The sequence below is a fragment of the Gopherus evgoodei genome, chromosome 4, assembly GCF_007399415.2.
Source record: "Gopherus evgoodei ecotype Sinaloan lineage chromosome 4, rGopEvg1_v1.p, whole genome shotgun sequence".
Taxonomy (NCBI): Eukaryota; Metazoa; Chordata; order Testudines; family Testudinidae; genus Gopherus; species Gopherus evgoodei.
In genome coordinates, this window is record NC_044325.1 from 44,585,560 (window position 1) to 44,607,184 (window position 21,625).

General features: G+C 47.7%; 1 protein-coding gene across 3 annotated transcripts in view; it reads right to left on the reverse strand.

Moving 5' to 3' along the window:
• The window catches only part of IFT43 (intraflagellar transport 43), a 94,447-nt gene that overhangs the window by 40,840 nt on the left and 31,982 nt on the right, over positions 1-21,625 (reverse strand). The window contains exons 7-10 of one of the 3 annotated variants that reach the window (XM_030559095.1): positions 5,853-5,925; positions 4,490-4,565; positions 2,883-2,945; positions 655-2,082 (exon numbers count right to left, since the gene is read on the reverse strand). In XM_030559095.1, coding sequence (XP_030414955.1) covers positions 1,963-2,082; positions 2,883-2,945; positions 4,490-4,565; positions 5,853-5,925 — 332 coding nt within the window. In that variant the 3' untranslated portion in view covers positions 655-1,962. Of the gene's footprint in view, positions 1-654; positions 2,083-2,882; positions 2,946-4,489; positions 4,566-5,852; positions 5,926-21,625 lie in introns of those variants that run through there. The other 2 variants (XM_030559096.1, XM_030559097.1) reach the window with 2 other exon arrangements.

Here is a 21,625-nt window from a genome sequence, read left to right on the forward strand (position 1 = left end):
CTGTGTGGACCTCATTGAAAGACAGAGAGAGAAGGTGGTACAGCTGGGAAGTCTTGGTGAGGAACAGCTCATATAAAACAGGCTTCTCCACTCCAGCGAAGAGTTTGGCCTCATCCTCCAAACATTTGCCTGTTGTGTGCATACAGGCACTCCCAATCTCTCTCCCTTCCCCTACCCCAATTTCTCAGTCATCTGGGGGACTTCTTGATTAAAAAATTAACATCTCCCCGAGTTTGAGTGAGTCTGTGAGAGGGGGCAAGGGCACTGCTCATCTTCACAGCCTAAGCAGCTCTCTTTTCTACTCACTGTTGCTTTCACAGTAAGGTCACCTGTGTTGCCCATGATCAAAAGCCCAGAGATTCTGGAAGCTGGCCTCAAAGCCTGAGGGTGGGTGGATATTGCAGTTGTGTGTGTGCTAGCAGTGCAAGGGGAACAATTTCTATGTAGGTGAATACTTCAGTCTCCTAAAGCCCAGTGGCTCCTCTACCCACTAGAATCATCATCAGGATGTGTATGGGGGTCTCTCCAATTACGCACATGAAGAGTTTTGCAGCCCCAAGGTTTCTGAGGATCCATTTTATTGCAACCACCAAAGAGAGCTGGAAAAAGACACTTTACCCAGCGAAGCATTTATCCCAGCTTCGTTTTTCAGGAATCAGCCATTCTGCTGTTCCCATCCCAAGCCCATGGTGCAGTAGCACCATTGTCCAAGATAATACCATGTCCTTCACCCCTAAGGCCATGGTGCAGGGATCAATCCTGCTCCTCTTTTGCCTTCAGCATCATCTCTCAGTGGGCCCTGATGTTATGATTTAGCTTGTGCTGCATTCAGAGGGGTAACTGGACCTGTTGTGCTCTTAGCACAGCAGTAAGAACAGAGCACAATGAAGATATACTAACCAAGCACAAAGCCTGCTAACAAAGCCAGCAGCATCGTCCTCCCCCAGCCATCTGCACCACACCAAAGAGTGTTTACATTTGCTCCACATGGGAGAGATCACAGTCAAAAGCTCCAGCAGCACAAAGCTCTAGAGGGTAACTAGCTCCCTGCAAACAATGACCACTGATACTATAGGGGTGGATGCATTAAAAATAGCTAAATGGATTTTTCTAGGTAGCAATGAAAGAGGGATGCCAGGTACTAAAGAAACACCGAGCAGGGTGTAAGTGCCAGGATTGCTGCTGTGATACATTCACATGTGTGGTATAAACAGCATTTTCTTTACAAACTACCTATCAGCTTAAACCACCTCAGCTTGGGCTATGCGTTCCTCTGTGTTGACAAGCTAAGCAGGCTTAGCTTTGGGAGACCACAGGGGAAAAAAGCAGGTGCTGCAAGAAGTAATGCTGACAGTTTAGTAGGTGGTGCTCTTCCCTCTAACTCAAAGAGCTATTATTCCAAGCACAGGGTTTTAGGACAGTGGATTGTTGGAGGTACTACCTCTGGATGGGATATAAAACTGCGGTTTGGACCACTTGTGGCATCTGTTGTGAGAGAAGGATGGTAATCTCAGTGTCCTGGGCAAATTCAACCTGAACTCCCTTTGCAGCCTCAATAGGAAGCCATGTTCTTCTTCATTTACTGTCCTACCCTGTTGTACAGTGTGGCTGTTAAACAGCTGCCATATTTCCACCCCAGAACTGGCTGCACTGCAGCAGCAGCGGACAAGATCCCTGCAGTAACTTGTAAAACATCTTGAGATGAAGAGCTAGTGAAATGGAAGCAACTGTTTAAACAAATGTTTTTTGTATTTGAAATTATTCAGTGTGGCATTTTGAGAACAAATAAATATTCTTGTTACAAAATAGGAAAAAGGGCTTCACTCCCAGGTTTCGTGTTCCCACCTCCTTTACTTTCAGATCTGGAATATTTTCTCAAATGAAAGAGTTGATTTAAAAAACAAAAACAAAAACTAGTGCTATTTGTAGCTGTCTGAGCCTGTGTGCTGAGCTGACCAGAGCTCAGACATTCTTGGGCTGACTCAAGGGCTCATCTCTCTCAGATTGTCCCATGTCCCACTCAGTCACGAGTTCTGAAGACACCTCCATGTAGAGATGGTCCCAGTCCCAGCAGACATCCTCCTACCACGCGGAAGAAAGAAAAATACTGAATTGCTACAGGTCTCTGAATGCTACTAAATGGCCAGGCGAACAGCCCTAGAGAAAAGCTCTAACAGGCTAAGAGAGCTACCACTCTGTGCACAGAGGGGGAATTAGGGCAGGGCCCTAGATTCCATTAGGAGCACTAGAAATCCCAAGAAAAAGGCGGCTTGAATCCCTGCCACAATTTATAGATTTTGACAGATAGAGTTGTGTTTTTAAAATTCACCAAAATAGCAAGTTATAGATTGAACCAGGCACAGTGCAGGGAGGATCCGTGAAATCTCCACCCCTACACAACTCTGCCAATTCAGCTCTGCCCTAACCTGCAGAAACCCTGCTATTCCAGTCCTGGGCTCCCCCAGTTCTGCTGGTGCTCCTCTGTCCTGACCTGTTGATCCAGACTTGGACTGTCCCCATTCCCCTGTCTGCCTTTGCCCCTCAGTGGAGATGGAGATGGCTCTTAGAGGCAGAATTCATTAGAATGGTGAGTGTGTCAGGAGCCCCAGTCCCTAGTCAGAGACAGTCGCCAATAATTCCTTTGCAAGGGATGGCCCAGTTGGAAGCAGCGCCACAAGCTCTGGCACCCTAAGTGTATCACATTCTGGGCCCCAAAAACCTCTGAAATCCAAATCCCTTCAGATTTTATCCGACTGAGACAAGTCTATCCCATTCCCCTTCCCTCCCATTAATAAGGCCATGGGTATCATGTACAGCCTGACTGAGGGACTTGCAGGTCCATGCAAGCAGCTCTACTAGTTTCTGCCTCAGGACAGGCTCACCTCTCGCACTTCCTGTTCTGGGGCCAGAACCTTGGTGAGAAGCTTCAGGTCAATCTCTCCATCCTGTAAACACAAAGAAGGTCACAGACGTACTCCAACAGACCAGGCACAGAGAAAAGGCATCTCACCCCTTAGCCAGGAACAAGATGTTGCTGTGACACAGCTGCATTCTTGCCTCTTTGGGGACCAATGGCTTCTTATGGGAGAGGATTAGCAGGTGGTGACTGGATGTGGGCAGCTCAGAGGGAGGGGAAGGAGCACGTGAGACCAATCCCAGTGTTGCAACACTCACAGTGCAATCGCAACTGCTGTGATTTCTGGGTGAATTGGGGGTGCAGGAATTTTACCTGAGCTGGCTGCAGTTTCCCGCTTCAGCCACTATAAGGAGCTGGCCTGCAGCCATCCCATAGAAGCTGCCTGCATCTCCCTGGGATCCCATGAGCTCTGAGTGGGGCAGAGCCCAGAAAAAAAAAACACCTAGCTCCCTTCCACCACCCTCCACTGCAGCCCAGGAGAGTTAAATTAAATTAAGAGTCTGGGGAAGCTCCCTCCGCTGCTGACTGGAGACAGATGCCAGCTACAGGCACCAGCCAGGGGAGGCTGCTGGGACACAGGGAATGGGCTCTGTGAACCAGTGAGTGTAGATGGAGGGGACGAGAGGGGAATATCGCCCAGCAAATACACAAGGGAGTCAGGGCCTGCACTTCTATGTGTACACATTTTGCGTCTGTGTCACACAAACAGCGTGAGGCAAGAAGAGGGTGCTCAAAAACCAGCAGCCAGACCAAAACCAACGTCAATTAAAAAAAACCTCATGATTTTGGGGTTCTGACTCATGATTTTGAATTCTTAGGGTTGGCAATATGGCAGTCCCCAAGGAGACAGGAAATCATGACCTGTCACCATTTGGGTTTGTGCCTCTCAGGAACAGCTTTGGAAACTTCCTTCCTGCTTGAAAATGGCTCTTTGGGCTACAGCAGCATGAAGAACTCCTATACCCAGAGCCAGTAGCCCAGACACCGGGGGCAGGGTTGCATGTGCCTCAGGCACCACAAGAAAGGGCAGCACCATGGATGACCCTGGCTGAGGGAGAAGGAGCAGTGCTGGATGCCAGGGGAAACAGCAGTGCTGTGGGTGTCCCAGGACCAGGGAAAGGGGCAGAGCATGGTAAAGCATGGGTAGGAAATGTGTTCTAGGGATATATGTAGTGTTGCTGGAGCCGTGTTAGTCGCAGGATGTTAGAGAGACAAGGTGGGTGAAGCAATATCTTTTATTGGACCAACAGAAAACTTGAGGGAAAACTCAAGAATGTTCTTTGTAAATAAATGGCCATTGGAGTAAGATTTCCAAGTGGATGCCAAGCAAAGGTGCCAGGGAGACGTTTATATCCGGTGTCAGAGGCCCCACCAGAGCAATGGGCACTGTTGACTTAGTGTTCCCATATACATTAGGGCCCCATAACAAATGAGGAACAAGTTCTTGAAACCTTGGGGAGACAGGTGTTGTGTTAGGTATCAGCTGGACCCAAATATCTGTTTTTCTGGAGGATGACATGAGGGAGGTGCAGAGGGAGTTATGCTGGCCACTACAAAAGGGCACCCACTCACCAGGGTTTGGAAGGCAGCATACTTCATGAGGTCATTGTCCAGGTCACGGAACGTCAGCACTCTGTTCACCTGGATACTGTAAGAGGGAGAGGCAAGAAACAAAACTAGCTAAGTGTGGGAACAGCTCATGCTCCTCTGGAGAGCCATGGCACATGAATGGGAGTCTGGGAGTATCCAGCATGAGTATCCACGTCTCCACGAGAAAAGAAATACATGAGTGGAGAGGAATCTGGGCACAAGCCTCTTGAGTGCTGTTTCCATACCAGATAGAACAATGATTTAGACATGGAATATTATTTAATGTACCATGAATGTGAGGGAAGCCCCAGAACCTGCCATCCTGTGAGCAGTAGATGCTGTATTTGTAGGAAGCCTAACAGCAAAAATTGGAGAAAAGCGGTCTGATTGTTCCACCTCCTGGCTCCTAACCAGTCCTACCATGCAGCTTCCAGCATACTGGGATCTCTGAGTTTTCATGGCTGCTTTAAAGTCATAGTTATGGGAGAAAGCTAGTAACATATCCAAAGACTCCATGGATGTTCAGAGAACTGATAAGATCATAACATGATAGAAAACAATGAAGTAAAATCTGATTGAGAAACAAAGTGATTTTTAGTCACACTGTTAAAAGTGTTTTTAATTTGTTTTTGATAACAGCTATTTAATCTCAATGCCCAATAAACATTTGGGAGAAAAGACATCTTTGTTCAGGATTCAGGCACCCTTTCTCTACAATTAAGGGCCACAAAAGCTCCCAATCCATATGATCCAAGAAATCACTCCAACAAAACAGGAAAGAGCAGACTTGCCCTTCCCTGATATTTCTAAGATTAACCATTTTTTTCATTTTATTTTTCCCTTTGCTAGTCACCTTTGAGATATATCCAGAAGTAGTTTGACTAGCACTTTTAACCAATAGGATTTGCACTATACAAATTAACTAGACACTTGAATGAGGCAGACATCATCTAGAGGGAAACAATTTATGATCACATAAGTAAACAGTGTGCAATAATACATATGCACAAAAAGGCAGTGTTAATGTTGCACAGGCAACCTTAAATTGGGCATTTCCTAATTTTTGAAGGTTTCACTTTGCAAGCTCAATCATGTTCTTTTTGTATGTGTATAGAATATGCTGTAATTATTTTCTCTTTGTATTTGGAAACAACACAATGGAACCTTACTATCCTGGAGACTCACTATCATAATGCATGGCATCAAATCTTACTGAATGGGACAACCACTGATCTCTGCAGAACACAAGGTAATGCAGGATTTAATTTCAGCAGCCATTTCTCACCGCTGATCCGCAGCAGTGGGCAGTGACTCTAGGCTTGTGATCATGTGGCTGTGCTGTTACCTGGGTGGAGCTGCCACTTGCATGGCGAGATCTTCTTCCTGTACTTCCTCCAAGTCCGGGATCACTGGAATATCTGTAACAGGAAGAGGCAGAAGCAGCATGAAGATGATGGAATACTGAGCTTTCCTCTCACTTGGGAGAGAGAGAAGTCAGAAGTCCCATCCTCCCATGCTACACGGGGTGTGAATGCATTCACAGCCCTCATGACAGGAAAACAAGGGCAGGTTATTTGCAATGATTAAAAAAGTGTATAGTTTAATAATAAAACAAGCCAATAAAACTTTGAAACCTGGAGGCAAAATAAATCCAAAGAGGGAAACAAATTTGTGCTGCATTAGGACTTGCTCAACAATCATGGATTCTCCATTTGGAATAACCTTGAACCTTTTGAGGTTTGAATCCTGGTTGGCTGCTGCAAGCCTCAAACACGGAGCTGCTGCATGCTTGCTATCATCCCATAAGCAGGGCAAGAATCACTATTTATTCAACTCAGGTTCACATTTTATTGAGATGAAAAATATCAGATTTCCCTCAGAAAACTGTCATTTAAATTAAGGGGGAAAATGTTTAATGAAGCCCCAAATGCCAAAAATAAAGAAGTTTCACAGTGGATTCCCCCTCCCAAAGGGCACAATTCTCTGGATGTGTCTCACGCTGCAGCAGCAAATCTCATTCTCATCCCTGGAGCTTGACTTTTCAGGCATTTGTCCCCTTCTCTCTCAGAAGCAATTAACTTCATCTGAACCCACTTTCAGGCTCTTCCCTGGGTTTTTCTGTCTTTCTCTTGAGTATTTTCAGTACCCTCTCTCCCCAGATCCCATCTCCCATTTGCAAAGGAGGATGGTCAGCATGGTGGATGCAGTCTCTCTATTTCATCAGGAGGGGCTCTCCTGCCCAGCAACGGCAAGGACATGACAGTGAAGCCACAGGTGGACAAAGTTTTGTTTGGTTGTAGCCCAGGATGCCAGTGACTATGGTGCATCCTGCTGCAGGTCCAGCAACGAGATGCACCCCCTAATCAAGTAGAGAGATTAACTCAGCCCAAAATAATTTGAACAGAAAGCAAAGCATAGCAGAGTTGTCAGATGCCTAGCCAACAGTAGTGAGTTATGGGCTGTCAGTAGGTTTAGCCCTGTATCAGACCCTTCCTGCTCTGAGGAGCCCACAATCCAGACAAGTCTGAACCTCACTGAAGTGCTCCAGTACTGACCACACCTAGACTACACTGCTGGGGGTGAAATGGGGGAGGGCCAGAAAAGGAGAGAAGATGACTTGGCAAACACACTGAGTTGGAACCAGGGGCGGCTCTAGGCACCAGCAAAATAAGCAGGTGCTTGGGGCAACAAATTACCAGGTGCGGCATAATGCTGGGGCCCCAGCTCCGACCTTAGGCAGTGTCCTGGACTGGATCCTGACCGCCCTTTGTTCTCTAACTGGGTGCTGCTAGGGCTGTGCGGCAGGGCAGGGCAGGGGGAGCTGGCTCAGTGGGGAGTGTGTCCCTGCCATGCTCCCATGGGAGCAGCCAGGCCCCCTCAGGCAGGAGCTAGTAGCGCAGCCCTGCTCCAGTTGCGGAGCGCAGAGGGTGGTGGCGGAAAATGGCGGCCGGGAGGGCCACTCCTCCAGTGCCGGCTGTGGGCTCCTTCTCGGCTTGTCCCTGCCTCTGCCTCCTCCTCTGCCTCCCCCCTGTGCTGCCTCCTGCCAGAGGAGGGGACCGGCAGCCCAGGCTGAGCCGAACTCATGCCACTGCGCAGGCTGAACCCGTGGCCAACTCATGCGAGTCCTGGGGAGCAGGAGGCCTGGACATGCTGCCCTGCGATCACCAGCCACCACCTGCTCTGCCCCGGGCCCCGGCAGCCGAACCCCGCAGCCGCCCCAGCTCGCTCTGCGTGAGAGCTACTGGCGATGCCCCCCGCCCAGTTGGCTCTATCCCCAGCCATGCTGCGGGGTGACAGTCCGGGACTCTGGGGTGTTGCTGAGGCTGCCCCAAGCGAGGCTCCCTGGGGTCCACTGCCCCTCCAGCTTTGGGGGCCCTAGGGCAAGATGGGAGCCGGGCCGCAGCCCTGTTTTCAGAGCCTCCTCCCCTCCCCACGCTGCATAGCAAGATGTGGGACCGTAGGCAGGGCTGCTACGGCCATTTCAGACTGGGATTGGCACCAGAGGAGCAGAGGTTATTGCGCCCTGGCTGGAGGGACCGGGCAGCTCCCTCCAACGCCCGCTACTTGCTCCTGCCGGCACAGGGCTGTGACACCCAGCTCCGGAGGGCAGCGCCAAGCCCCCAGCATGCTTCACAGGGAAGGAGAGACAGGAGGCAGAGCTGTTTGGTGTCTCCCACGCAGCTCCAGGCCCCTCTGGCTACTCAGCAGCGACAGCCAGTCTGATTAGCCCACTGGCAGCATGACCTAATCCAACCCACATGGACCACATGAGCCCTGGGGTTGGTGCTGACGTCCTGCCTATGCCCAGCAGCAGTGCTCCAAGCATGTGCCTGGGGCAGCAAGCTGCAGGGGGGCGCCCTGCCAGTCCCTGCAAGGGCAGCAGTCAGGCAGCCTTCCGCAGCTTGCCTGCAGGAGGTCTGCCGGTCCCTCGGTTTTGGCAGCAATTCGGAGGTGGGTGCACTGAAGCCGTGGGACTGGCGGACCTCCTGCAGGAATGCCACCAAATCCGTGAAACCGGGGACCTCCTGCAGGCAAGTCGCCAAAGGCTGCCTGCCTGCTGTGCTTGGGGGGGGCAAAAAAGCTAGAGCCACCCCCTGCCTATGCCAAGGCTCTGGCGGAGGGGCAGCCCAACTCTGCCCAGGCAGACACAGCCCAGCTCACTCCTTGGCCAGCCCAGTGAGTAAATGAGTACACTAATATGAAATTGTTTTATTTCACTAATTAAAAATTCTCTGTTCTCATTTTTGTTTAATTTTAAACAGTCCAAAACTAAACATTGGGAAGTATAAACATGTAAAAGCTAAAAATAAAAAAAGGGGAGGGGGGATTTTTTTTTTTTTTTTGCTTGGGGCAGCAAAAAGCTAGAGCCGGCACTGGTTGGAACCTATTTATGATTTTGAATGTGAGTCTGCTGTAGCTGGCCTAGGCTATGGGTCTGTCTCCAGCCCCTGCCTGGACTAGGGTCACAGCTACTCCAGCTGGGAGGGAAGGGAGAGGAGAAAGGAAGGAGGGAGAGAGAAGTGTACTCCACATCCCCGAGAAGCAAAAGGAAAGTCAACAGGAGAGCGTCTCCCGTCGACAAAGCACAGTGTAGCCACTGCGGTATGTGGATCTAACTATATCAACGTCAGTTACATTATTCACGTAACTGATGTTGCGTAAGTTAGATCGAGTTACTGCAGTAGTATAGACCAGGCTTTAGCGTAGTGTCCTTTTAAAGGCCTAAGGTTTGCCAGAAAGCTCTCCAGAGGCTCCTGTTCCTTAGGCAGCAGAGGAGCTGCATGGCTCAGCTCTCTGGAGATTCTTCACCCAGTTGGCATCTGAATGAAGCAGGCATCCCAGGGGCTGGAGCACTCAGGCTGCTCCTGACTCCATCTGTAGCACTGCTATTATATTGTTGGAACTCAGCAGTTGGCTGTTTCTGGCTCTACCCTGTTTGCATCCTAGGCTGAGATAAATATTCAGGAGTTGGAAAGACAGCCCCACCTGAAGAGTTTGGGGCTCAAGACAGGGCCTTCCTTAGCAGCTTCCTCCTCCTGCCTCCTGTCAGTGCTATGCAGCCTCCCACAGCTCCAAATGGCACTGCTCCTGCCTCATGTCCACTCCACATCTCCACAGGCTCCCCCAGCTCCCCTTCCCCCCGTCCCTGGCCAGAGGAGGCAACACTGGCCCATCTGCAGCACAGCCTGGGTCAGCCCAGGCCTTAGCGAGGTGGCTGTTTGGAGCTAACCACACAGTGGGATTTCTCTCTAATTGGCTGCCCGCTGAAAAGGCTGAGCAGGATAGAGGCTGTAGCGAGAGGCAGGCCAAGGCGAGAGGCAGTGACAGCCTGAACGATCTCAGCAGAGCCGTGCCATCCAGCTCCCCAACTGCCCAACAAACAGGTGCCTATGGAGCAGCTTTCAGGCTACAGCAAACTTCATAAGGACCTTTGCAGGGAAACTGCAGCAACTTGGCCTGATCCATCCCTGAGACAGAGGAAGGCAAGGGCTGGCGATTCCATAGCACTGAGTCAGTGGCCTGTCACTGTTCTGCTCACTGCGGAGCCCTGACTGCTCTCACAGGGGAAGCTGCCATCGCACTGATTCTTCCCAGCAGGGGCTCCCAGCTGCTGGCAAAGTGCAATGAAGGGACAAAAGAACAGAAGTGATTCAGCTGACGGAGTGACTGACTTAGAGGGAGAGATTATAAGAACTGAATATGTGGGGCTCAGCTCAGTGATAGCTGGGGGGGGCAGAGTCATTGTGGATAAGGGGCAAAGAGTAGAGAGGAGAGAGATTGTGTAGGCTCGTTTGAGGGGATTATCTCACAAGTAAGGAGATGAAGCTGAGCAAAGAAAACACATTTTGTTGACTCACAGGCAAAATGGACTAAGGGGACACCTCTAACTGCCCATCAGAAGGTGTGAGATTCCCATGGCTGGAGTCATTTAAAAGCAGGACTGGCCAAGGGCCTGAAGAGTGACTGTACGGATTAGGGAACATTGCTGCATGGGCAGAAGCAAGGAGATGGCCAGACTAGAGGGGCCCTGGGGGGTCTTTCGGGTCTCTAATTTCTCAGATTGTCTGAAGTGCTGCTCAGCAGTTCAGTGGTTAATGGGAGCTAGAGGCTTTCAAAGATGTTGGAAAGTTAGTCTAGTCTTTGCTAGAGACATTTGCACAGATCCACACATCTCTACAGGCAGAGACTGGAACTGGATATTACACCGATGACAAAAATGTTCCTCTGGTAATAGAAATTAATGTAAAACAAACAGGGAGCATTTCTATGCTCCTTTACTGAGCAGCACTCCGTGCAGAAGAGATCCAGTTCTGCAGGGAGTTGAGTGTCCTCATTCCTCTTTGACTCCAGTGGATTTGAAGGTGTTTGAACCCCTGTACGATCCTTCCCTATATCAGCTAACCAACAGCCTATCTTCCCCATTCATTATTTAATTTTGATTCATTCGCCTGTTGGGTCTCGCTCTCTTGGATTCCTTTGGGCTTTGTTGCTCCCTTTTTCTTGCAGATGGGACCCAGATCAGTGATGGATCTTTCACCCTGCAGGATCCTAAAGAGTTTTACAAAGAGGATATCCTGCTGCTGGACTTGCTGACACAGGGCCAAATCTGGCTACCATTGAATTCCATGGAAAGACTCCCACAGGCTGCAACTGGCATGGAATGAGCCCTTACCGAGCATTGCAGCCACACAGCATTCTCAAAAAATGGGCTCCGGAAAGCCAGTGAATTTACCAGGTAGAAACTCTCTCTCTCTCTCAAGGAATTCAAGGCTCCAACACCACATAGGTAGTTTGAGAGAATCGTAGACAGTAGAATTGGAAGATATAAATGGAAGAGCTCTATTAGTTTCCCGCCAGCCCATCCTGTAGTGGCCAGTGCAGGATTGTTCCCTATTATATGCCATGTAGGGTCATGTCCAGTTTACCTTGAAATGTCCCATACTATGGGGCATCCCCAGCTTCCAGGCTAACAGATCTCACTTGCAAGAAGATTTAAATGCTATTCAGTATAAAATTTCTTTTTTAAATTTCAACACACTATTTGCCTCTGACGAAGTGGGTATTCACCCATGGAAGCTTATGCTCCAGTACATCTGCTCATCTTTAAGGTGCCACAGGACTCTGTGTTGCTTGTAACACACTACTTGTAATTTCTTCCTCTCCTGTCCCATCCCTCTTGTGCCACTCTAAATAATTCTTCTCCCTTCTTTCTGTTCACACTCTTTGCACGTTTGTAAACCATCACAGTGTTTCCTTTGCCATCAGTTAGCCAAGCATCTTTTTTCTCAAGCCATCCACCCTCCTGATCATTTTTGTTGCTCTTCCAAGATCTCACTACTGTTTTTTGCAGTATCTTTCTGGTAACGCTCTGCTGAGAAGTTATTGCAATATTCTAGTAGCAATCACAGCACAGCCACGGGGTGCAAACACATGCTAACTTTAAGCATTCACATTGACTTCAATGAAACTACTCACATGTTAAGTTAAACACGTAAGTAAATCTTTGCAGGACTATGTCCTCTCTGTCCTACAATGCAGTACTCATGCGCACACAGCCAGAAACTGCATTGGCCTTACTTCAGCAGCTGCAAATCTCCCAGATAGTGTATTGCCCATATCACCCTGGTCACTCTCAACTATCCCTGATTCTCCGGGCCCTGCCTCCTATAGAATGTCTATGTTTCAGATCTTTTCCACCAAATCAATTAACTTTGATTTTTCCACGTGGATTCTTGCTGTAACATTTTCTGTCCACATTATAATCTCTCTGAATTCAGGGCCCTTGCATATGAGCCTCATACATGGCTTCATAAACGTCTATATACATTGAAGAGCAGCTGGGAACTGCATTCCAGTATGTGCATATGGGAATTGGGAACATCTTATCAAACACGCAAACACCATCATTGCAATGATGCTGCTGAAGGCTCTGCACATTGTAAAATGAAGCAGAGAACAAAGGACAGAACGACAATCTGGAAACAAACAGATTCACAATGCATAGCTGTGTTTTAGAAGGAAGGGCAGTTTCCTGATCATCTCTAACATCTGCCAATTTCAATAAAATATTGCAGACAAGTCTTTACAGCTGGGTGGGGACCACACTAGCCATGTTATAGCCCAGATGGAATTGCTCCAGCAGGGGATTTCTCTCCCCCCTATAGCACACCCTTCCCTCTCTTCTCTTAGCACTTGGTTTCTCAACTAGACCCTGGGCTCCTTTAGTGTAACACAGGCAGGTCCCACCCTCAACCACAGCCTCCATCAGAGTTCCTCTGGTATCAGTTTTGTAATACCATGGAAAGACTGTTCCGCGTATACCCAGCTCTTAAAGGAGCACTCATTCCTCCCCACTTAAAATACACTGAGTTTTCCTCCTGGTAAAATCACTGAAGCCAGAGGAAGAGGGGTGGAAGAGGGGTACATTAGGTAATGTTTTACAGATAGAACACAGAAGAAATGGGTTTCTGTAAGTCAGGGAAAACAACTCAAGGCTCCCCATACTCCCAGAGTGACTTTAAGGAAACCTAAATGGGACTCCTCTTCAGACCTCAGTTTGGTTAAAGGGGATCAAATAGTAACATAAAGCATTTTCCCTTGGCATCCTCTTCCTCAGACCATGTCAGCCTAAGCCCAGGAATCAACCAAGGCAGAGATATCTGAGCCCCATGCTGGCCAACACAGAACTGTTTCCTATGGTCTATTCTCCACGCCTACATCTAGTCTGATTTTAAGTTTCCCAAGGAGCTGGGAGCTCTCTCTTGGAGGCAATTCAAACTAAGCTCATCAAACCCTGAACTCCTGTGACACTAAGCCTCAAGTGATAGTTAACAGCTAAGTTATAATTTCCTAGACCAAATGTAGCAGTCTTGTTCATAGATGCTGACTCTGTGGGTGCTCTGGGGCTGGAGCACCCACCGAGAAAAATTGGTGGGTGCTTAGCACCCACTGGCAGCCAAGCTCCCCACCCCCCCAGCTCACCTCTGCCTCCTGCGTCCCTGCTTCTCCTCCCTGCACTTGCCACCGCAAAACAGCTGTTTCACAGCATAAGAAGCTGTGGGAGGGAGAGGGGAGGAGCAGGAACTTTGGGGAAGGGGTTGGAATGGGGGCGGGGCTAGGGGGGAGCGAGCACTCACTGGCTCCAGGAGTTGGTGCCTATGGTCTTGTTAATAGCTAAGACAGTATATTATTACCTCTGTGACAAGAGCATCAAAGACCCCTGTCTGGTCAGGGCTGTAGTGGGCTAGGCACTGGCCATACAAAGAATAAAAAACAATCCATGCCCTAAAAAACATCGCATCTAAGTTATGGTGAGGCAAGCTGGTGTAAGGAAGAAGTGGCAGGAGGTCGAAAGGGAAGAAGGACACATGCTTACTCAGACTGGGTACTTGAATGATTAGCAGAGGAGAGTGTTCTTTAAGACATAAGCAAATAAGAGACACTAGTGATGGCAGTAGTCCAGGCTGGGTACCTGTGACCATCTCCCTTTCTGCATCTTACACAGGTAACTGATCTGCAGAGGAGCTGGATGGAGAAGTAGAAGCAGGAAAAGCAACTGCTAGGAGGAGTAAGAACACACTTTACCTTAAAGCCGCCGCACTCTTGGCAGTTGCTTTTCCTGCTGCACCTCCCTCCTCCACATGCAAGTCACACCTGCTTGTTATTTGGATTACAGCAGCACCTAGAGGCCCCAAATGAGACCAAGGCCCCACTGTGCTAGGTGCTGTACAAGCAGCAGTGAAGCAGTCCCTGTCCCAAAGAGTTTACAGGCTACATTGACGTGACAAAGCGGATGGGGGGGAACACAAATTCAGAGAAAAGTGGCTTGCCCAAGGGCAGACAGCAGGTCAGGCAGAGCTGGGATTGGAAGCCCTGTCTCCTGGGTGCCAGTCCACTGCCAACACTGATTCAGTTAAAGTCCACCTTTTACACCCATTAACCCTCCCCTTTTAATTTAGGCCCCCTACAGCTGCACAGCCATTCTCTCTGGAGTCACAGCTCCAAGTGCTGAGAGTCACACTAAAAATCTCGTCATTCATGCTTAATGAGGATTTTCTCCCCCTAGTCACATGACATTTTCAATGGCCAGTTCAGATTGGAAGCTCCGTACAGCAGCGATGCAGGTGTCTTCAATGACCACACAATGCCCTGCACACCTTTGCTGCTACTGAGATTACAGTGCAGGCTACCCAGTGGGTGGCAGCTTTGGGGGCAAACTGACCCCTTCAAGGCAGGTTTATCCTCAGCGCAGCAGAATTACAGGCTCCTCACTTAAAGAATGACAGAAACTAACTTAATTTTACATTTTATGAGCATGCAACTTAAACCAGGGATCATTATAAATTTCTCTGCTGCTGCAAAACTTTATTTTACTGAATGCTTTTACCTTCTGCATCACGTTTGGGGAATTTTAAACAGGCAAATGGAAGAAGGTCTGATTGAAGATGAAGTTAAGTGAAAGAAATTGGTCTCATTTAGCACATGACAGGATTCATCTGTGTTCCCAAGTCCACTGAGGTAGCATCATGGGCGTTTCATATTCATGAGCTGCTGCGACACTGTGTCCCCTCATTTACAAAGCGCTGTGTTCAGCAAATTCTGTCCCTGTGGACACTCCGTGCATTTCATGGTCTTGTCAGAGAGACATCAAACACTCCATTAACCAAATACCAGAAAATGGCTTTAATTAGCGCATCTCAATCCGATAAATATTTTTTCCCCCTCTAAATGGAAAAAATGGAGAAGAAGAAAAAAAAAGTGGAAAGCAACAGGCTTAAAAACCCCCCACAAAGAACAAGGAGCAGAGACAGCTTCTACGGAACACACAAACGAGCTCAAAGCCTCTTGGAAGGTGAGAATGTCTGTGTAGCAAGCAGGGAGGGCAAAGAATAGCTCTCTGGACCCCTGGCCACTCCATTTGACTGGGATGCATTCCCCAGGATCATACCTGACCTGCTGTCAATCTGATGGCTGATCAGGAACCAAGCGTGTCGCCAGTGAGGAGGATGAAAGCAGAGGGCTAGAGAGAATCAGGTAGCTACCATGACTGCTGGGGTGTGGCTCTGGAAATCTGAGAGAAGAAGCTAAGGAAGAACAGCACAAGAGTCCATCTCCCTGAGAATCATGGTGAATCTACGATGGTGGCACCACACAGGCTAGCTGCTGTGAAAAGTCACAATAATAAAGGGGCCTTCTAACCCCAGGTTATAGAAAGGTCCCAGTGGCCTCCTGACACTAAAAAGCCAAGTAGTAGCTTTACAGAGAAACATATTTGTGGAGAACAAGAGCAAATGGTTTTGTTTTTTCCTCAGCCTTCCAAGCTGTGAAGTGATTATCAGCTAGCCAAAGGGCTGGATAGGAGATGGAGTGGCCACTCAGGTTCTTGAGCCATGACAGTCTCAGAGAACAGCACAGGTCTGTACCCCTCTAACCAGGTTGTGGCATTTGTTTTCCCAGGATGCTCACCATGGTGTGACTCCAGCTTCGTCTGATAGGCCCAGGGCAGGCTGGAATCCAGTGAAACTGTCACTTTATGCAGTGTTGCTGCTGACATACAGTAGCTTCCCAGTTTGGAATCATCATTGCACACATCTTCCTTGGGATGCTTGAGGGAGAGGACAGATGTTGTGGTACAGGGGGCAATAAGGAAGTGTCCAACAAGTTACTGGACTTTATACAAGGGGAGCTGGGCCTGTGTTATACAGGAAGTCAGGCTAGAAGATCTAATGTTCCCTTCTGACCTTATAATCTATGCACCTATGAGCTTTGGACAACCAGACTGATCACTGGCAATAGAAGCACCAGGAACCTGGAGACCAGGATTGAGACTGTGCTACTGTACAGCTGGCATTAGTAGGGCACTGATCTGGGAGGCTCAAACTGCCAAAGATCTCTCTCTGTGGAGAAAACATTCAGCCATGATCATCATACAGCTACCAACCTCCAGACACTCCTGTCTGAACTCTGTGCCTGCCTCAGTTCCTGGAGATTTCCACTTTTCTCCTTTCAAAGGCTTCTCTCCACATCCCTCCTCATTTGTTTTCCTTCTAAAATGTATTAAGGCACTGGCAGGGGCACAGCCTAGAAGGGCAAATGGCACGGGGGGGGGGGCGAGAAGGGAGGGATGGAGGGGAGTTCAGAAATACAAAATCCTCCTCAATAATGCTAGAGACGAGTGATTTTGCTTTAGAGTATTAATGTGACAGGGAAAGTGGCTTCTCAAAGCAGTCCTGTGGAAGTATGTTTGGGAGCAAGCATATCTGATTCTATTTCATCCTCTTCATGTTACACTGGAAAAACAAGACAAACTACATTTCTTTTATGCTAAATCCTTAGGTTTTTTTTATTTTTTCTTATATATATTTATTAAAAAATGCCTCTTTGATCGACAGCACCTGTGACATTTCCACATCCAGAAACTCCTCAGAAGCCTCCCTCCCTCTGCACAAGGCCACCACTGCTGACAGCCAGCTGGGTTTGATCACAGTCATTCCGAATTGGATTTTCATAAGACAGATGAAGAGTCTTACTGCTGCTTTCTCATATCAGATGACAAACTGAGGGGGGAGTAGGGACGGGTCCTGAGGGAACAACGCTACAATCAAGGGCTACGCGGTTCTCTCTCTATCCCTCCACTGTTGCAATGTTCAAAGGAGTTTGCCTCGGGCAGTTTTAAATGATGGAGTCTCAATTCTGTAATCATCTTTCAAGAGCTTTTTCTTAACGGGGTCTTTTAGGTAAACCTAGTCCATCAACTACACTTATGGACTCAGCAATCATAAGCCCAATGTGACTATGTATCTAACATACTACAGAATTTAGAGATGGAGAGACTTACCAGAACCCATCAAGTTCATCCCCAAACAGGCCAGGATTGTTCCCGAACAGCTATATTATTCACTGCCTTGTCCAGTTTTAAATTAATCAAAACAGGGCTTTCACCACATCCCTTGGGATACACACACACTGCTCTCCCCTTCCACTCCCACTGAAAAGATGGAGACTTCTCCAGACCAAGGCAACTGCAGGTTGTAATGTTACCTGTCAAAGTGAGGTTAAGCTGGCCCTGACCAATCTCCCACCTGAAGCCAGCAGCTGTTTGCGAGTCTGCCCATTACTAGCCTCACATATGCTAACGGACTTCCCCAATCCCTGGAGAATTTTTATCCACATCACAAAACCATCACACTGAGTTTGGCCTGATGCAGAGTCCTTCTTACATCACATGGGAGCACAGATTAACTAGACAAGAAGGCAACTAGGATACTTTATCATTAATGATTGCTGCACAAAACTCACTTGGTTTGCACTGTGGTCCCAGGTCTGTTGTAAGCCATTTATAGAGCAGGTATTTTATTCAATATTCCTTTTATTCAGAGGCTGCTCATGAGAAGAGGTCACTACTGTATTGCTGTGAAGTCCCGGCTCTAGGTAACTATCACATGACAGACAGACACCCAGCTCTCCAGAGACGGAAAGACTCCGTGACCATGGCACTTCCTTCTTTTCATCTTTTAATATTCTCCCCTCCTGTTCTAATGAAGAGGAGCTGCCTGCACACACCAGAAGGGTAAGAAGCCCTTGTAAAGGCTTGCCACTTTATACAGAAGTCTCATAGTTAGCATCACTTCCTAGGGGGAAGCTTCCCGGGAGGGGGGAAAATGGGTGTCACTTTGACAGCACTGATTTAATCACTGTCTCCTGGCAGCTTCTCCCTCTGCAGGTCAGTGTGGGGTTGTCTGTGCAGCACAGTCAGCCCTTCATTTCAATCAGGTCCCTTGTTCACACGCACTACCTGCTCCAAAATCACATACCACCTTTTCCCACATTCAAAACCACATAAATTATCCCCTTCCTCCAGCAGTGGCCCTGCTCCAGAAGCTGTACTCCCCTTAGGGAGCAGAGCTACCAGAGTGGGGCATTACTGAAGTGGGGGAGCAGTATTTGTGGGGGGCCATGGACAGGAGGATAAGGACAGCAGTCTCAGCCAATGAGCTGAAGCTGCATCACTGGCTGAGGAGCTGCAGAGCAGGAGGGAATTCCAAAGGGTGAAGTGGGGCTGAGGGGACATTTCTGGCAAGACATTGTAGGATGAGGCATGGCAGGGAAGGTGCAAAGAGGGGACTCTCAGCTGAAGAGCAAAAAAGAGGTTCACTGGTTGAGGGAGGTGCCATCCCTGAAAGAAGAGGCAGAGAAATTCAGTACCCAAAAGCGGCCCAATCCAGGAGATGGCCACTTGATTGCTGCATCAGTCAAACAAATGCTGCATTGTTTAGAAAGAGCCAAGCGAACAAGTAAAATATCACCAGGCAGGATAAAAATAGAGCCCATGCCTGTCCCGCAGGGGAAGGGGCCCCTTTCATTGTGAATTTATTTATAATAACCCTTTCCTCCCTTGCGTAGCCCCAGCACAGAGTAGCCGGCGTTTACAAGACAGTGCTCTGCAGATAGCTCTTTTCTAATTCCACTGACAGCCTCACATCTCTGATCTCATCTGGCATCACTGCTGCGCTGAGCTCAGCCACTTCTGCCCATTTTCCCTGTTGACATGGACAGAAAATTGAGCAATTACCCTTAAACTCCTCTCTCTCAGATCACCCAGATTGCTACACACACAGTGTTAAGCCCCCAATCGCCCCTAGCCAAAAGTGGCTCAAGTATGCCTGTCTTTTAGGAATTAAACACTTTTTTGTTGCTTGTGAAGGTTTATTATTCCTAAGGTTGTCAATGTATTAAATCCTGTTAAAACAGGTTTCCCATTGTGCAGAGAGGCAGAGCTTTCCTAGCAGAGCCTCACAAACCAGGGCTCAGGCAGAACTTTGCAACCTAGTAACGGAGCAGGACCTATTTACTGAGACCACGTTTTATGTACAAATATGTGTATATGCCAGTGTGGGCTGTACATCAGATCATTGCACAAGAGCTCAGATAGTTCAGTGGTGTGTGCTTTAGAATACTATTTCTCAACCTTTTTGATACCAGGGACTGGCTTGCTGCCTTCCTAAACTGTGTCAGGGAGATCCCAGGGACCTGTCTTTGAGAAACACTGCTTTAGAAAACCCCAACATTGGTACACAGAGGTTACACACTAGTTACAGCTGGGGAGTTACTGCACTATTCTCAGGTGACTAACTTTTTTAAAAAGTTCCCCAATTTGGAGTTAGAGTGGAAAATGATGCTGTTTGTCAGATACATTTCTTGGCTCTCCAATAGCTAAAAAAAATGGCTCCTTTTTATCATGTCTCACTTGTCCTAGACCAGTTGTCAATAAGGAAGAGAGACCTGGAAAATGGCTTGAGAAATATAGTTTAGATAAAATGAATTGTTAGCACAGTTCTGTAGATACCCCAAAACAGTGTCAAGAGCTGCAGTGTCTGACCCGTCCCCGTCTTCCACAAGCTCTCTCTCCTGGTAATGTTTCGCTCTTTTCTACTGCACTGTCTGTGTGACTTGTGCTGTGGATTTCTTTATGTAACTCCAAAGAATCACTGAAGTCAGATAGGTCCATTCAATCCACCTCCTTCCACTACTCTCTGGCCTCCTTCCACTCAGTCCTTTTACACATGGTATGCCCACCCTGAACTAATCTGTGAAGCTACTGTTTTCCACTTCAAACCTCTCCTCAAGAATCCAACTGAGCCATGACACTTCCCAACATTACATAGTTAGCTGAAATGGCAGTTGGGGCGGTCTATATTTATTTCATCAATATAATTACAAAACCTATTGAATATACAAAATGTTTCTATTTGATTGAATCACCTTCTCCCCCACACCACTCCCCCAGGCCAGACTGGAGGTTCATTTGTGGCAGGGACTGTGTGTTTATAGCATCCAGTGCAATGTGGCCCTGATCCTGCCAAGGGTCTCTGGGCACAACTGCATTATGAATAAGAAGTAAAATGGCCTGGACATCAAAATTGTTGTTGAACACAGAATGTTCTTTTTCTAAGTCTGCAGTTTTTTATTTTAATGAAAAGGTAGCATGGGAGATACATAATGTTAATGCAACCTTATGGCTGAGATTTCTAATGCATTAAAAACAAAAGATTCAAATGTATGGCTCGACAGCAACAATTATTAGGCAACCCTAGCTATTCACATTAAGGTATAACAAGCCAACATGATCTGCAGAATAAAAAGACCATAGCACATTCCTCGGAGAACCATAAGCCAATGTTTTGACTTATGGGTGTTTGAAGACCCAGCCATAATGCTGTATTGAATGACACAAGCCAAAGTACAGGTTTGTATTAGGTATCCCAATATGTCTGGGGCAGTAACTCAATTCAGTGCATGGCTATATTAGATACCTGTACTGCTCCATACTTTCACACTGTGTATTATTTATTTTTCCCGGACTGTTTATTCAACAATCATTTTACTTTGGGTGGGATTGTTTTTAATCATCCACTTTCCTTCCCAGGAATTGCTGAGAGACTCTGATCCCTGAGCCCTCTCACATATAGTTTCCATGCTTTATTTCCTTCCGTAAGGAGGACTGTAGGAAAGTGATGGAGAAATATTGGGGCATTGATAATTCAGAGGTTTTCAGTGCAGAGTTTACAGTAGTCCCACCCACGCCATCTTATATTGTTCTACCAGGTACCTGTATGGGTTGGAATCTTAGCCAGAATATCATGATCTTTCTCACCCTTGCTCACACACACGGTCTTGGACGCTGGCTTCCAAATGACAAAAATGACTGTCAGTTGCAGTTTGGCTTTGGATATATTATACTGTGATTTGACATATCCCCAGAGCCCAGTCTCTCTCAGTTCTTATAGTGTATCTACCACATGCCACATGGTGCAAATATTTGGCAAGGGAAGTTTCTGCTGTCTGTGAAGAAACTTCAAATACTCAGAGGCAAGCCTATAAAATGAGGGATCTCAGGTATTTGAACCATGGGGAGCTACTACTTTCAGCCTCAATGATACAGTCAAACTCAGAAAGTTCAGGAAGTCTCCTAGGAGGAAAGCTAAGACTATGCTGGAGGTAGCTACTAGGGCTTAAAAGGTGCCAAGACTGGTAGCCACATATCCAATGCATCATCTCCCTGAAAGATCTGAATAAGCCTTATATATTTACCTTGTCTAATGTAACTCTGGATATTTT